This window comes from Fistularia commersonii, chromosome 14 (assembly GCF_037954325.1).
Source record: "Fistularia commersonii isolate RoL2024-O1a breed Wild chromosome 14, RoL_Fcom_v1.0, whole genome shotgun sequence".
Taxonomy (NCBI): domain Eukaryota; kingdom Metazoa; phylum Chordata; class Actinopteri; order Syngnathiformes; family Fistulariidae; genus Fistularia; species Fistularia commersonii.
Window position 1 is genome coordinate 7,974,922 of NC_141297.1, and position 17,191 is coordinate 7,992,112.

The 17,191-nt window shown below is 44.2% G+C and overlaps 1 protein-coding gene across 3 annotated transcripts in view; it reads left to right on the forward strand.

The window, feature by feature from the left end:
- Positions 1–11,952, forward strand: part of nfatc2a (nuclear factor of activated T cells 2a) — a 29,126-nt gene extending 17,174 nt beyond the window's left edge. For 2 of the 3 annotated variants that reach the window (XM_086159681.1, XM_086159678.1), the window contains exons 7-10: positions 840–895; positions 980–1,112; positions 1,324–2,028; positions 9,309–11,952. In XM_086159681.1, the coding sequence (XP_086015807.1) occupies positions 840–895; positions 980–1,112; positions 1,324–2,028; positions 9,309–9,364 (950 nt within the window). In that variant the 3' untranslated portion in view covers positions 9,365–11,952. The remainder of the gene's footprint in view (positions 1–839; positions 896–979; positions 1,113–1,323; positions 2,029–9,308) is intronic. The other variant, XM_086159679.1, reaches the window with a different exon arrangement.
- The last annotated feature ends 5,239 nt before the right edge of the window (positions 11,953–17,191 follow it).

Sequence of the window (17,191 nt, forward strand, 5' to 3'; positions counted from 1 at the left end):
TAATTACGCGTCTGTAAAAAGTGCTGCGGCACCGAGCTGCAGAGTCGGCAACCGAAAAAAACCTACTCCCGTCACGTGTCGGCTTTGTGTTATTACATTATAAATTTGTGTTATAACATTGTTATTATAGCAAGGGTCTCTATAAACATTATTTTCAATTTACAACATAGTTATCAAGTAAAACACGTCCGTTTGCTTCGTGTCATAACGGAGACTTTTCAAGTTCACATTTTATCACCTCATCATGTCACCATGCGTCATGTCTCAGTGTAATAACTTTGTTATAACGACGTATTAAAGGCTAGCACGAGAGATGTTCAGTCCAGCAAGTTAAATACTTGTTAACAAAATACTCTTGTGTTGTAACGACGTAGTTGCGGCATGAAAAGTGCGTTACAGAACGGTAATAAAAGTGTTATAAGATGAAGCTGGGGCAAGTTTTGACCTTAAAGCAGCAACATTAACATCAAATTATCAAATGGCCTGAGAAAACGAGATTAATGAAAATAAATGCAAGTAAGGATATAACACAAATTGATCTCTTGAGTAATAACACTGTAATACGCTGATTACTGCATCAAACATTTTACCATATAGCATAATGGTATTACTTACTGAGCTTTTGCACAAAACTGTACCAAAAAACTGCTGCTATTCTTTCATACCTTCAAATGTCATCTTTTCACCTTACCAGCAATTCGCATATTATACCTTAGAGTTTAATGTAATATTTTACTGTTTAATTTGAACTGTATTATTATTATTTTGTTAATTTCATGTCACTGTGCTGACTTTGACTTTACTGAAATTTCTTTTTTTTTTTTTTTTTTTTTTTTTAGATGGGCAGCAGATCTGGGAGATGGAAGCAACAGTTGATAAAGATAAGAGGCAACCGGTGAGTTTATTTATTTCTATTTTTTATTTTTTAAATAAGTAGTTAAGCAGAACAGAATAACACCGGCGGTTGTTTGCATTGCAGAGCATGCTGTTTGTGGAAGTGCCGACGTACCGGGACACGTCCGTCTGCCGCCCCGTCAAAGTCAACTTCTACGTCATCAACAGCAAGCGGAAGCGCAGTCAGCCTCAGCACTTCACCTACACGCCCCTGCAGTGTAAGAATTCAGCCCGATGTAACACGGAGGCGGAACGCTGCTGATAACGCGCTGATTTCCTCGCAAAGCGTGAAAAAAAACAAACAAAAAAAAAAAAAGAAAGGAAGAGAGAAATGCGCGGGCGATGCAGTTTGACAGTTTATCGGCGCCGGAACTTTACAAGTTCCTTCGCCTAAAATGTGATGGCCTTTTCTGTTCGCCCTCCACGCAGCTCCAGCCATCAAGACGGAGCCGATAGACGAGTACGAGGGTCACCTGGGTTTCGGCGTGCCCCCCGTCCTGGGTTTGTCCCCCCACTCCTACTACCAGCCCCCGCGCGGCGTCGCCCTCCACCCGGATAACGGCCTGGCGGCGCCCTGCCAGCGCCTCGGCGCCGCCCTCCCCGGCCAGGACGCCCGCTTCCCGCAACCGAGCCCGGCCATCGTCTACTCCCGCGGGGGGAAGGGTCTGGCTGGCGGCCCCGGCCTGTACCATCAGCCCGTGGGGGCGGTGCAAGACCCCCACCGGTCGGTCCTGGTCCACACCGGTTCCCCCGCGCAATCGGCGGGCGCCGGCCAGCACCCGTCCATCATTCAGTTCTCCCCGACCAACAACCACCTGCTGCGGGGGGTGGACCACCAACCCCTCGCCGCCGCCGTCGCCGCTCACCCCGACAACCAGATCATTTACTGCGACGGCTACTCCCACCAGGCCGCGCACTCCCCGGCGCCCCCGCAGGTGGTGGCGGGCGGCGTCCACCCTCAGCAGTATCCCACCGTGATCCAGCAGCAGCCCTACGTGCAGAAGGGCCCGGCCAAGGCCAGGGGGACCCCGGCGGCGGTGGCGGCGGCGGCGATGGAAGGCCCCGGTGACCGACAAAGGAGGGTGACGGTGAAGGAGGAGAACCTGGACCAGGCCTACTTAGATGATGGTGAGTGTAAGTTCCCGCCCGTCTACTCCGAGTGAATGTGACTCTCACCGCCGTGGCAACGATTAGCGCTAATTACATTTTTAATCATTATTCTTAAAACCGCATTCTGTGTTTTTATCCAGTTTTCCGGCTTTTTATTATTTTTGTTTTGCAGCTCACGCAGTCAGAACTCTTATGCCGGGAACGCTTACGTAGCTAACGGCGGCTACACGCGGCTAGCGTTAGCCCTGAAGCTACGCCCCCTTATAGGTGTATCGTTATGTTAGCTTTCGGGCATTGTTGTGCAACTTGCAAAGTTTGCATCTGAAACCGTAGTCCGAGCTTTAGCTGTCCCTCTGTGAATTCGATTTTCACGCATAGTAGCTTTGCGTGGCAATGACGCAAAACAAAGAAGCACTGATGCTATTAGCTGCTTGGTCCGCTAGCATAACGCCGCTTTGGGCTCCTAGCAGTTCTCGTCTCAGGTGAAATGGGTTTCGCCGGGCGTCAAACGAGGTGAAAAAAAGTTGGGCAAAATTGATGGATCTGCTTAAATGGCCTCCTGTCAAAGGGACGGCGGGTAAGCCCCGCCCACAGAGATACGGCCCGTCCCGAGAACAATTCAAGGATATTTACAGTATCTGCGACCCCGGTCCAGTCCGCCGTGCGCCGTCTCTCCTAACAAAGCCGACGCGGCGAGCTCGCGCTGTTCAAACAGCGCCGGCGTGGAGGTGCACTTCATGTTCCACTCGAGGTGGAAATAACAGGCGCAGTGAGTCATGTGTTTATACTCCCGCCCGTCAACCTCCGGACCCTCCGGCTGAATTAATGTCCAGCGGCGAAGCGGGAGGTCGAGCTTCCTAACCCCCCCCACACCGCCACCACCTCGGGCTAATCAGGTGACACGAGCGCCGATTGGCCGGCGGCCTCGGCGGCGGCGGTCAGGTGAGGTTCAAGCTGGCCGCCGCTCCTTTCACTCCATCTCGGCGGCAGGAAACTCTACATCCAAGCCAGAAAGGCAGGGGGGGTGACCAGTGTGTGTGTGTGTGTGTGTGAGTGTGTTTGTATGCGTGTGTGCCGCTGGTCCCGAGCGCGCCGACATGTTGACACTGTTATGAAGTGAAAACAACCTCCATGGCAACCATTGTCAAACAGTGGAACGGGCTGCCTGGGAGAGCTGGGGAAAGCCTCCTTTGTTTGTTATAGTTGGCCGGGGTTCCTCCCTAGCCCCCCCCCCCGAAACACACACACACACACACACACACACACACACACACACACCACGCCCCCCCCACCACTCCGAGGGAACCCACCAGAGGATTCAATTTTTTTTTTTCCGACCACCACGTTCTGCCAATCTGGCACAAGAAATTCCTCCTCGCAGCTGCTTCTCCTCCAGCAAACCCGGCCTGATTTTTGTGAGATAGCGGGAGGGCGGAGGGCGGCTGCTGGCAGGAAAAGGGAAGGGACTGTGCATGTGTGTGTGTGTGTGTGTGTGTGTGTGTGGAAAAAATGAAACGAAGAAGACGGTGATTTTTGTGGAATTTGTGTTTTTTGGAAGGAAGCGGCAGGGTTTCCCTTCACGGTAAACAGCTACAGTTTGTACGGTTGTGAATTAACATCATGAATTAACCATGATGGACAGGCGGCGCCCCGGTTTGCTCCCGCGTTTTTCGTTTTGTTATATATAAGTCCCCGTTTTCTGATGTTGATATCGATCCCCCCTGTGAGTCTGCAGAGAGTCATGTTTTTACGATAAATACAGTAATACCGGTTTCCATGGTAGCGAGAGTTCTGAAAACGACATCTTCCGAAAGGTCTCAGCCGCTACGCTAGTGAAAACAAAACGGACCTCCTGAATTTTCAAAAGCGTGCTGGAGGTGTGAAGATAATGTGAGTGAGAATGACGCCCCGCTGTTTTCATTCTTAAGTCATCATTTAAATTTTTTTGTTTGGCGAGGAGGCGCCACATCCTGCAAGCATTTCACTGTCACTGTCGCGGTTTGCGAGCAATCGGGTCTGAGCTGACTGATTGAAATTACCTAAATGAAAATGTAGGCATTTTGTTCTCGATGAAACAAAACAAAAACCGAAGCGGCGTATCGACCTCCCACGCAGCCGGCGTCACCGCCCGGCCTGCGCACAGTTTCCCAGGCCTCGAGCTGCACCACAACCCAAGCGGGGCCGTTAAATGTTGCTATTATATTCTGTTATTACATTAAATAATGTTATTAAATATATATTACATGTATTTTTTTTTTTTTTGCAAAGGAACTCTCCCACTGCCGCCTTACACATTACGCAACAATGTTTAAATCAACATCAACTGCATCTTGATGCAGTAATCATGCCAACTTTGAATTATGCAGAATTATCCCTTAGAAGTGAATGTGGTGTAGATTAATTAAGTTTCATTTATACTTATTAATCCCTCATGGGATAATTCCTTCTCTGTATTTAACCCATCTTGGATGAACCATGAGCCGTTTATAAGCGTCAGGGGTTCAAGATTATGCTGACTTTATTTTCAAAATTGTGTTAGTTTCATATAACACAATATATCATGGCAACGTCTGTCATGTTCAGTAATGCAGAATTATCCCTTCGAAGTCAATGATTTTGGTGACTTGTCCTACAGCTTGACGTAAAACCCCCATAATGTAAATTTCAAAATGTGCACGTTCGATATGACTTTTGGTAAAAAAAAAAAAAAAGAAAATCTATATCAATGGCAACGTCTGTCACTCTCAAGAAATGCCGAATAATCCCATAGAAGTCGGTAATATCGGTGACTCATCCTACAGCGTCACGTAAAACCCCCATAATGTATCTATCAAGTTGCGCAAGTATGATATGACTTTTAGTTAAAAAAAAAAAAAAAAAAAAAAAAAAAAAAACAGTAACGAATGAAACACTTTGATAAATGAAGAATAATCCAGCAGAATTTGATTTTAGTGACTCAACCTGCAGCTTTACGTAACGGCCCAATAATTTACATCTCAAAAATGTCCAAATGCGTTATGACTTTTTGTAAAAAGTCAGTAACCATGGCAACATTAGTCACTTAGACCAAAGATGAATTACCCGATTGATGATTTTGGTGACCTGTCTTGCGGCTTCATGTCAAACTTAATAATCTGAGTATTGAGCAAGTGTAATGTGACTTTTGGTTAAAACATATTTTTGGTAACCATGGCAATATAATTAATCAAGAACTAAACTAATCGTCCCAGAGGAATAAATGGGAGAGTCTTACAGCTCAACTACACTAATCTACACACAAATCAGTGTGTGTTTTTGATCGGGGACAAAGGTGGAAGGACATTTCCAGTAACCATGGCAACAAAAATCAGTAAAAATGAAAGGAATAAACCGGTAGAACCATTTTTTTTTTTTTTTTTTGCACATTCATCATCTATCATGGGGAATCAGAAGAGGGAAAAGAAACATCCACCTGCGGAGCCGCAGGCTTGGTGGAATAAAGCTCGGGGGCAGCGGAGCAGGCCGAATGTGTTCTCGCAGGGGTCGGGAGGGCGGCGGAGATAAAGCACACAGCGACGGCCCGGCTGGACATGCATTAGTTACGGCTCATTTGGAAAAGGCCTGATCAAATACGCCACGCAAGGAGGAGGACAGTCTGAAGGTGCCAACTAGACGTGGCGTGGATCACGGCGCGTCACGCGTGATCCCGTCCTCTGAGATTTGTCCTTCCCGCGACCTTCGGTTGGAACCCGTTGTGAAACACATTCCCCTTCCCGTTTTCTCAGGTCAGCCCTTCGGCCTCGGTTCTCCCTTCCAGCACAGCTGTTATTGCACTTCTGCTGTTTTTTTTTTTTTTTTCATCGTCATTAATAAAAGCTTTGATTTTTCAGCAGTTTTCAGTCATTTTTTTTTGTGGTAACCCCATCATCACCTCCAGCCCCATCTGTCCCTCCAGCCCGACAATTTCCTTGATAGTATCTACTCTGTTACAATTCGGGAAAAACAAGCATTTTAAAAGCGCTGCAAAAAAGTTGATATTTGGTAGGTGTCGGCATCGTGCTCTTGTCACTTCTCTTTTTTTCCTTTTTTTCGCTGTTAAAAATGATTTATGCGCGTGGCAAGTAGTTAGCCCCCCTAGCCGTGCCTGCTTCCCTACAAGGCTAACACTGCCTGTGCTAAGCTAAGCGGGCATTTCCCAGCAACAAGAGGGGCACACCCGTTTGCATGTGTGAAGAGCGTCACGCGGCTTATCTGCAGCTTTTTTCGGTGGTTAGATGTGCAAGCACCCCTTCCCCCGCCCTGCGCTATTATTTAAAAAAGCTCTCCGCTACCTTTAGCAAGACCGCAGCAGCCCCCGCTAAGACATGCAAAGTGCGCATACACCCTGACACACATGCACCATGGCTGTGTAAACACTGCAGCTGATTGGCCGGCAGCTGAGGAGCCAGACACTCACCTATTGAAGCCCGTCTCCCCACGGGGCCCACCTCAGAAATGGCCGCCCGTTGCCAACCCTTCATTCGGCCCAGCAAAGCGCCGCTTGTGTGCCCGCGGCGCTCCCAGACCCTTTTTATGAGGCTGTGGCGGCGAGTGTGGCGCGGGTGGGGGTCGGGGGGGGGGGTTGGGATCCCGCAGCGACACCGTGGAGATGAAAGTTTCTTTGAGGCGTTCAGGGACCGAGGGAATTCCGCAACCAGAGTAAGATAAACAGGAGCGGCGAGCGAGTTTTGGACGCTCGCACTATTTTTTTTTTTTTTTTTCTGCCTCGGCTGTAAATTAGCGCTGCTGTTTCCTGTTTCACATCTGCAAACTATCAGATAGAAATGCGGCGTTGGAGACACGGGGGAAGCTTCTGTCTGATTGCTTGATTAGCTTTTTAGCTTTTTTTTAAGGGGTGGGGTGATCATCTTAGCTTTCAGCCTTTTCCAATTTTTTTTTTTTTTTTAAACTCCCTTTGGACCAAGAGAGTGTCAGTCAGGGGGCAGAGACTGGAAATGGAAAAAATAAGAATAAAATTGGAATATTTGAAGAAAATGTAGTTTCAGATTACTAAAGGGAAAAATATTTTGAGATTTTTTTTCTCCAGAATGAAATTAATAATTAAATAACAAAAATCTAAAGCTTTTTTTTCAGAAACAGATTTTGAATATCAAGGAAATAGTTGAGTGAATTTTCAGAATAAATTCAGGACTTCTCAAGAAAAAAAAAAGAAGGTAATTCATGTTTCTATTTCAGTAACAAAACAAACAAAAAAAAAGAAATGTTAATCACAACTTGGAACTTCAACTTTTTATCCTTGGCCCCTAAAAATCAAAAACACAAACTATCTGTTGTTTTCATCTGCATGAAGTCACAATGTTTCAACTGTAAATAACATGTTTACTAAAATCATATTACATTTTCAGTTCTTTAAATAACATTAAGTACTCCCTGTCTGTGGAGGTTCTCAGTATCCAGACTTCCTCAGTTCACCTAGTCAAAATTGTCAAAAGTCAAAATTCAAGTTCAATTTTGTTTTCCAATTAACCTGCATGTTTTTATACTGTGGGAGGAAACCGGAGAAAACCTACTCGCCAGCGGCGAACATGCAAACTCCACGCAAAAAGGTCCCCTTGTCGGAATCGAATCAGCTGTGCTCGCGCCACCGGGCCACCGAAACAAGTTACATCCCGACGTAACGCTTCATAATCGGACCAAAAAAGACGTTAATAACCAAATCAGAACCCTGAAGCCCAAACCTATCGAGCTCCTTGGACTTCACGTCCGCTTTGAGACGGATGAAAAAAAAAGTCAATCGAATAGAACTCGCTCCATTTGTTGTGGTTTCAACTGAAACCTGAGCCTGCACAGGAAACGGGGATGTAAACACCCCGGGGGCCTGCAAATGGAGTTTTGACTATCACCAACTATAGCTATTGGGGGGTTTTTCTGTCTGATGGAAATGGCGGTGGTTGCGGCTGCGGTTAACGCCGTTTCATGTGATCTTCAGTTGCTGTTGAAAAACGCCGTTTCCCGGGGGTCGAATCCGTCCATCAAGGTGTCATTCAAGCATGTTTGAACTTTTGATCCGACTCCATTGAGTGCCGATCGCCGACCTGAATGCGGGTCAACGCTTGCGGCGTCGCTTCGGGAATATCGAAGCAATGCTGGCGTGCAACAGCGGCCGCAGCGCATGTTTGTTTAACCTCTTAATGGTCATTTTCGTGGAGATTGTGGCTCTGGACAGAGTTTGATGCGCAAACGTCTGATCCCGCTAACAGTTGTGTAGCATGTCCTCATCTTAATATACAATTTGTATCACAAAGTAGTTTTCTCTGCAAATCATTGGACTCCTTGTGTACTTTTAAACAGATAACCCTCAGCCTTAGCCAGCAGCTAATTAGCTTAGCTTAGCATAACGGCAGGCAAGGTGGAAAAGCGCTGCAAAAAAACAAAACAACATGTAAGCTATTGACTTCCGTATTTGACCACGCTAATGTTTTTTCAGGCCAAATCGAACATCCATTTTGCGGGCACGATGGACATCGAGGGTGTCTCCGTAGCGACAGTCAAACAGTTCTGTTGTGTTTACTCACAAAGGGGCATCTGCCCGGTCTGCGGAGCAAACCCAACTTATATATCTTCTTTTAATCTTTTGTTTAATCCAATGCCGATTAGCTGGACTTCTCTCTGTTGCAGAGGAGTGGTATAAATAGAGTGGCTAATTCCGCCGCGGGCAGAAAGCCTTTTTGGCGCTCTCTGAGGCATGATGGTCTGCCCAAGTGACACACACACACACACACACTCATACAAGCAGATCATACATGTAGGAACCACTTCCTGTTTTACGCACAGCTACCTGTCGCCACTTACACGCCGGTAGGCAGTCGCACTTCAGGAAGTAAGACAGGATGAGGCGAGACTTGTCACTAAAAACGGAAAAAAAGTGATGTTTCATCTGAAGAGCTGAACCCTTAGACTCTTCGGTTTCTATTTTTAGAGCACCGACATCGCAGTGAAAGTTTCCATTTCAACACCCTGCCTCGTGCATGTGTGTGTGTGCGCATACACACAGCGCAACAGGAAGCAACGGTTTACGGCTCTTTGTGTAGCTCAACCTCTAGCGGACACTCGCTGTCAGTGCAGCCCTTACCGCTCCGCCAGGAAGGCGGCCATATTTGGGGTTGTTTATTATTTGGCATGACGGCGTGACGTCAGGACAGTTTTTTATTTATTTATTTTTTTCAATTTTTATCTGTATTGTGCTGATAAAAAACATTTCAAGATTATTATGATTTGATATTATTATGATAATTTGAACATTCTTGTCTCTCTTTGCTTCACAGTGAACGAGATCATCAGAAAGGACCTGACGGGGGTCCACGCCAGAGGCCAGACATAAAGGAGGGACCCACACACACACACACACACACACACACACACACACACACACACACACACACACACACACACACACACACACACACACACACACCAACGCCCCGTTCACCCACCCGCCACCTTCCCCTTCCTCATCCCCTGCAGCCCTTTGGGATACAGGAAGTGACAGGACCGGGCAGCCAATCAGAGGCAGCGTTGGATTGTGCCTTCCTCTTCGGGTCCATAAAGTAAAATAATCTAAACTCGACCAAATGTCTCGCATTCCGACTGAAACCCACGTTTCAATTATACGAGGTTTTGTGAAAAACAGCCTGAAGTTAAGAAATTAATATGTGATGTCATAACATTATAATTACAAAATAATAAACATTTCGATTGTTTTGGGTCGATGACAATTTTCCGATAATATAAAATTAATGACGAATGGTTTTTTTTTTCGTCCAAACGCTTTTCCATGATAAACTGTGGCTTTTCAGTTTCAGTTAATTTCTGTTCACCTTCTCGATAAAATATTGGCTTATTTTTATGAAACAATGTTGGTGATAAATGTGAAATGATCAAAGACGTCAGTGTCATTTTTGAAGGACACAAAACCAGGAATATAATATATGATTTGAAATCCCACCCGTTGTGTCCGTAAACACATATGACACTTAATAACTATGTAATAAGAGCAGTGTCTGCTCATTTCTTCAAAAAGCCATGTTTTTGTGTTTATCTCGCCGTTGTCTTCGGACGGACCTTCTAAAGCCACACCCAAAGAAAGCTTCCCTCCAGGTTAGTCGTAACCGCGGTAACGTGTATGTAAGAGGTTATAGAAACACCAACCCTGATCAGCTTTTTAAATATCGATCAGCAAAGTTTCCATATTGATAGCAAAAAGGCTGATCTTGGCTCCATCTGTTGAGCGATATGTCATTCAGACTTTATTAGGTCATTGTTTACCACAAAAGTGCACGAAAGATGTGCACATCAGGCTGTTTATCAAGCACGCGTAGCAGGTCATTACAAAAAAATGGGCGTTCTCACATTTTATGACATTGTGTAATAACATTACGTTGTGTAATAACATTACAGAGTGTTGTTATTACATGTTTATAAACAGCTTTCCATTTGAAAAGGAAGTCACTCCAGCGGATGTTTCTCACCACAAGTTGCCTTCTGTATTTTTTTTTTTCCTCTGCCGTTTATTTTATTATTTTTTTCATTTTTGTTTAACCTGCTGTTTTCAAACAAGTGTCGTTAGTGTGTGTTTGGCGTCGGCGGGCGCCGACCACGCAGCCATCATCTCACAAGCGCAGCGTCGTAGCGACAAGCTAAGCGCTACATCGCCTTTCCAGTCCGGAGGGGGGACTCTTGTGAAAACCTCCTGAAATGCACTGTTTTGTTTTGTTTTTTTTTCAAACATGGGAGGGGGGGTATATTTGAGTCATGTGAATATTGTATTATTCTATATCCATAAATTTATATAAATTTATACATAGATCTATTTCATCATGGCCATTCATTCAGGCCACATGCCGCAGAGGCCTCACGGCGCGTGACTGTGGTTTTTTTTTTTTTCAATTTTTCATGGAAGTAACGGGGCTCCCGTCATTTTAAGGAGAACCTATTTTACACTTTAGATTTTAAAGCAGTTCTTTTATTTCAGTCAAATGTGTTTTTATTTTATTATTGGCATGTAATTTAGTTTCAATTTCCCACACAACGTTAATTTTTTTTGTGGTCTATTTCTATTTTATTTTTATTTGCAAAGACAATCGGTAAAAAGCCAAATCCTTGCCTATGCAGCCTTCTCTTTGACCCCTCCCTATTTTACAACCTGCAACACTGATTGTGTGGATAAATGATGCCAAAAAGTTTTTAAAAAAATAATCATTAAAAAATTCATTTAAAAAAAACTCACCTTTCTAGGGAGAGAGAAAAAAAATCTACATTTTGAAAAGAAATATTTTTGTAGAAGTGGGGTATTTAAACCAGGAGAATTTGAGTTTTTCTTTGAATTTTTTTTTTTAATTAAAAAAAATGCAAACGGCATTTACTTGATTGTAAAGAAGTTAAAAAAATTTAAATACCAAATGGACCTATTTTATAGAAAAATGAGAGTGTATTTTCTTACAAGAGTCTAATAAGGATATAAATTATATTTCCCAGTGAGCCAGTTCAGCACAGGTGCATCTGACATTTCTTGAATGTAAACCCCCCCCCCTTTTTTTGTGTAAATATATATTTTTTCAAGTGTAACCCTTTTCCGTTCTAATGTTAGGAGAAAAGAAAATGAAGCGTCTTGTTTTACCTTTTATCCATCGGTTGCATTTATAACATGCACTATGTTAGATTTCATATCCTTTTTATCTGCTTTATTTTGAGGAAGAGGAGGGGAAAATAGGAATCTGAAGGATCCAGTTATCTGATTATTGGTGTATTTTTATCTGTTTATTATTATTATCTTTTTAAAACGAAATGCGTGTCGGCCGAGAGAAGAGTTATTAACGCCTCTGTGTTTTTCGGCATCTTGTTCTTTTTGACCGTTTCACCGCTATTTTTGTATCCTGAAATTAGCAATAAATAACGGAAGTATTCATTCAACCCTGCTCTGATTTATTTCGCCGGCCGCCGGCACCCGAGAGTTAGTACACAAATGTTTTTTGCCCATGAGTATGGGTAAAACCTTTTTAAAGTATTTAATTTTAGGGCCTGATTGATGACCTCGGGCCAGGAATTGCATCAGGAATGACGAAACAGGAAGTTCCAGGAAAATAGCAACGTATCGCCTTAAATTTTCCGAAATAGATGAGAAATTCATTAAAAATCAGCAAAAAGAAACACAAAAAGACCTGAAAAAGAAAACGTGTCCCGGAAAGGTGCTGAGAGGAAACTGTGGATGGAGTGGACAGTGACTCATCATGCTGCTCTGCCACCCCGGGACGGCAACACACGTGCACGTGCGCATGCACGTTTGTTTACAGCAGCATATAAACACACAGAAGTCACTGTGCAACCCGCTCCTCACATACACACACACACACACACGCACACATTTGACCAGAACATAATGCTAAAACTGCCTCAAATAGCAGGATGGTAGTGGTGGTGGTGGTGGTGGGGGGGTTGCTGGCATGCCTGGAGGCTGTGGTTGCCATGGAGATGGCTTGTTTGCTGCCGGCTGAGAGAGAGATGGGGCTGAGGGGGGGTCTCGGTGAATGAACCTTGTGTTCAGGAAGTCTCCGGACGATGACATCAGCGCAGATGTAGAAGAAGGAGGAATGGGAGAAATGGCAGCGAGTGGCCTTCTCGTCGCCCCCCTCGTCCAGATGACTCACACGACCTTTGGAATAAAGATGGATGTCGTAACCGGTTTCGGGACGACACGTGAATGACAGACGTCAGGACTTCGGCATCCCATTCATCTCAACGGGGTTTCGTCAGTGTGAGTGACAACCCAAGTTTTCCTCAAATATCCATTGTTTTTTTTTTTTTTTGCAAGAGTGATTTAATTTATTTCTACATTTTCCATCACGTCATATTTTTCCCTTCATTCACATTTTCAATGTTTTTAAAAAAAAAAAAATTCTCAAAACAACTTTAAATCACCAAGGCAACCGGGTTGTAACAAGGCAGAGGCTAATTCTTACGTTAGCGTTGAGAACATAAGAGGCCCCGGTGTCGACCTCTGGGGGACACAACAGCGCGGTTCAAGATTTAATAAATGTAAATCAACAGAAAAAAAAAAAACTATAATCCACTGCGTCTGCTAACTTCCCTTTCTGTGTTGTTTAAGTCTATTGATCAAATTTTCCAGACAGGAGTAAATGACCTTATTTCAGAGTCTGGATGTCATTCGTCGTGATGATGCCGCGGACACGGCAGCCAATCATGGTCAGGTGATGTAAGATCTAAACATTGGAATATAAAATAAAGGAACAAGTAATGCTGCAGCAAATAATATTACAAGTGCAAATTACCAAAATACTTGTAGGCGTCTACTTGCCTCAGCTGTTGACCATCTTTGTTTACAAAACTTACAAAAAAAGAAGAAGCATCCTGGTAATGTTCACGTGACTTTACCACAACACCACAACAACAACAATAACAAAAACAACAATAACCATTATTAATGAATGATGGAATATACATGATGGAAAATATTCCGACAAGGGGAGAACATGCAAACTCCACGCAGCATCGAACCAAGGTTCTTTCGTGCTGTGAGGGCGAAGTGCGAACCACACAACAATAATAAGAATGATAATAAAGTATTATTAATAATTAAAATCAGTGATATTTCAACAGCAGTTTCCCTTTCGACCTGCAGAGGGAGACAGGAACTCATGCTAGATCCGGAACCCGGGGCCGATGATGCCTCCTCCTCCTCCGCTGGAGTCACACCTCTTTTTATTATTGTAATTTTTTTCTCCTTTCATTTGCAGGAGGAAGAGGCGATGAAGAGCGGCGTGATTGAAAAGAGCAGCTGCTGGATTCACTCAGTCATTTGGAAGGAAGGGGGGTTGAGGTGGGAGGAGCGAGGGGGTGAAAAATCAAGATTATTAAGTAATTGGGCAAACAGACTGTCTTTGAGTCCAGGGACACACACTACACACACACACACACACACACACACACGTAGAGAGTCTAGAGACACACATACTACATGAACACACAGACTCACAGGCTCCATGGTCTTACATAGTATAGACATACACACACACATGCCATAGAAGTATAGACACACAAACAGATATGCACACACACATGCACTACACACACACAAACTAAAACACTGAGGCCAAAGACACTCAAACCACAGACACACACACACACACACACACACACACACACACACACACACACACACACAAATAGGAAGTCCAGGAACACGCTCACTACAGACATGCATAATACAGACTGACACAATGAGTCCAGAGACACTTATATCACACACACAGACACACACACACACACACTGATACACAAACCGACACACACCTATGAAATTCAGGGGCACGTGCACTACACACGCACACTGAGTTCAAGGACAAGCAAACCGCAAACACAACCTACACTCTGTAGGGTTTCATATAGTACACACAAACCCTACAGACACACACACACACACATACACACACACATACACACTATCAATACGCAGGAATACACCAGCAGCAGATCCAATGAGATTGATGAGATTATAATCTGTGATTGAAGGGATTATAATCAGATACTGACAGTATGAGATCCTAATAAATAAGATGTTAAAGGATGTTTACAGTGTAACTATAACTATCATGTAATATAGTTTGGGCGATTTATGATTATTTAGAATAACTTTTATTCATATATATGGTCTCAATACAATTTTTTGTGGTTTGATTTTTGGCAGGAGGCGTTGCCATGGTAACCAAAGTCCATACCGCACCAGGATCTGTAAGGTCAACGCTTTTCAGCATAATTAAAAAAAAAAAAAAAAAAAAAAATTTTGATTTAATTGTGGTTTAGAAATCTTCAGTTTGTAACCAATTTTTTGACATTTTCTGACATTTCCTCCACCCGCCCGCCTGCTATTTTTCCCTTTTGTCTCATTGAAACCGTAAAGCGTCCCCTGGCGGCAAAAAAGTGTTTCATTTAGTTCTGCCTTCAATGATGAATGGACACTATTTTGATCTAGTATATTGGACTGAAATCTTATTGCTATTTAACTCATTTGTGTGTGTTTGCGTGTGTGAGTGAGACGTCGTAGTATTTTCTTGATAATTAAATTCCTCATGTTTTATCACCGGTTTACATTTTCATGGCAGCTTCACTGACCTTTATTTATGCTTTTCTGTATATTTTAAAGCTAATTTTGAAAATCAATACTTCCCATACATTTACTTTATAACGTCATGCAAATATTAGCAAGTGCTTGGTTGTTTTTTTTTTTGTTTTTTTTTTTCGTGGATCTGCGTGGACATCTGTGCGATTGGTCTGCATTTACACCCCCCCCCATTACTTCCCGTCATGTCTGTGGAGAATTTCCCTCCGAGTTTATTTATATCCACCGATGGGGGAGGCGGGGCAGGGGGTGCTAAACCAAACTGAGCCAGCGCAGCGTCAAGGGAAAATCACATCAGTCTTTTCAGATTGGTCTCTTGAATCCGTCATATCCCGATATCTCCTCATTGACCAATCCCGTTGCCCCCGTTAGCGTGTTTTCTTCTCCGGAGCGCCATATTGTCTTTCGTTGAGAGAGACAGAGGAAGGGACAGGAATCCATCTGCCGAGTGGGGAACAGACAGCGTCGGCCTCCTGTTCCCTCGTCTCACTTTTACATCCAGTCCAAGAGCTCATTTGCATCCCGCCGCCGTCTGCGCCGCCAGACCGGGAGGGCGACGCGATTTAGCGCCGGTCAGTGGGATTTTGGACGTCGGTCAAAAAGCAGAGCGGCGGGAAAATGAGGGGCGTGATTGGCGGTCGGTTCCACCAGGGGTGAACCGTCGGCTTAAAGGTCGGAGGGAATATCAACGCCGACGTTGCCGCCGGCAACGCTTTCATTTCTGTGCATATTGTTTGATAAGTTGAAATAATAATTAATAAAACGGCACCAGAGTTTTTGGCGGTATGTTTTTAAACATTATTCAACTTTTCGGGGATTCATTTTGGGGATGATTTGTTTTCTCCGTCCATTATTACATTTTCCTCTTTAATTACTATTGATATGTGTAATTTGACGGAGCCTTTTCCTTTTTCACCGACAGTAATTTGGCCTAATTTCCTCCCTGCCGACTCCCTGCAGGCGCTTCCGAGCGCCGTCATTAACACCAGTCGGACCAGGAGCACCAGTCTTAACGGTCGCCATAGCAATCTCAGCATCACCAGTCCGTTCAGTGCCAATAATACCAATCAAACCCCGATACCACGCCTTCCCCTCCGCCCGAGAGAGGAAGAGGAAGTGGGGATGCAAATCTTTTGAGGTGTCAGGAAATGTTGGATCCCGTGATATTTGCGACATGATGGTAATTAGGTGAGCCTCTATTTAAACGAAGGCCGAAAACATAAAAACGGCTCATTGAAAACGCAAGGAAACTTGCCTTTCAGCAGTTCTGATTGGATGTTCTCCAGGAAATGTTGAATCTACCGCAAGCATTCACTGAAGGTCCCTCCCTGACCTTTGACCTCCAATTGATTTGTCCTGAAAAAAAAGGAAAAAAAGCCACGTTTGCCTTTCTTTGTTTTTTTTTTTGTTTCTTTGTTTTTCTCCTAATTTTCCTGCAGAGTCCAGGACACAAATACCTTTGGCATGATGGTGATTTTTCCTTGTACTATTATTATTATTATTATTGTCATTATCATTATTATAAATGTTATCATTGATTAAGTTAAACACCAATATTTTTATTGATCGATTTCAAGGGCCGATGAAATCAGGCTCCAGCGTTTCGCAGCATTTGGAGACAGGAAGCAAGGATGTGACTCTCGTCCCTCTGCCCTCATGTGGCAACCGCTACATCGTCATGGAAACGGAATTAAACTTAAATACCAAAGGGTATTATTACCCTCTCAGCCCTGTGTCGCTTTGAAAAGTCGAGTTTAAAATAGGACGGTCAGGTGGTCGGGCCCACGATGTCCGTGCCCCGGGGGCGTTGCCATAGAAATGACCTCAGGCGTGACCTTTGCAAAGACCCTCACCTGATGGTCGTCAACTGACCTTTCTTTATCCCGCCTTGATCCCCAAATGAAATCTTTTTGTGGGCTGAAGCAGGGCCTTCCGGGTGAGGGAGTGTTTCCTCCCCCCTCCCGGGGGCATCTTGGCCTTTTCTGCCGTCCCTCTGGATCATGTGACTCGGAACTC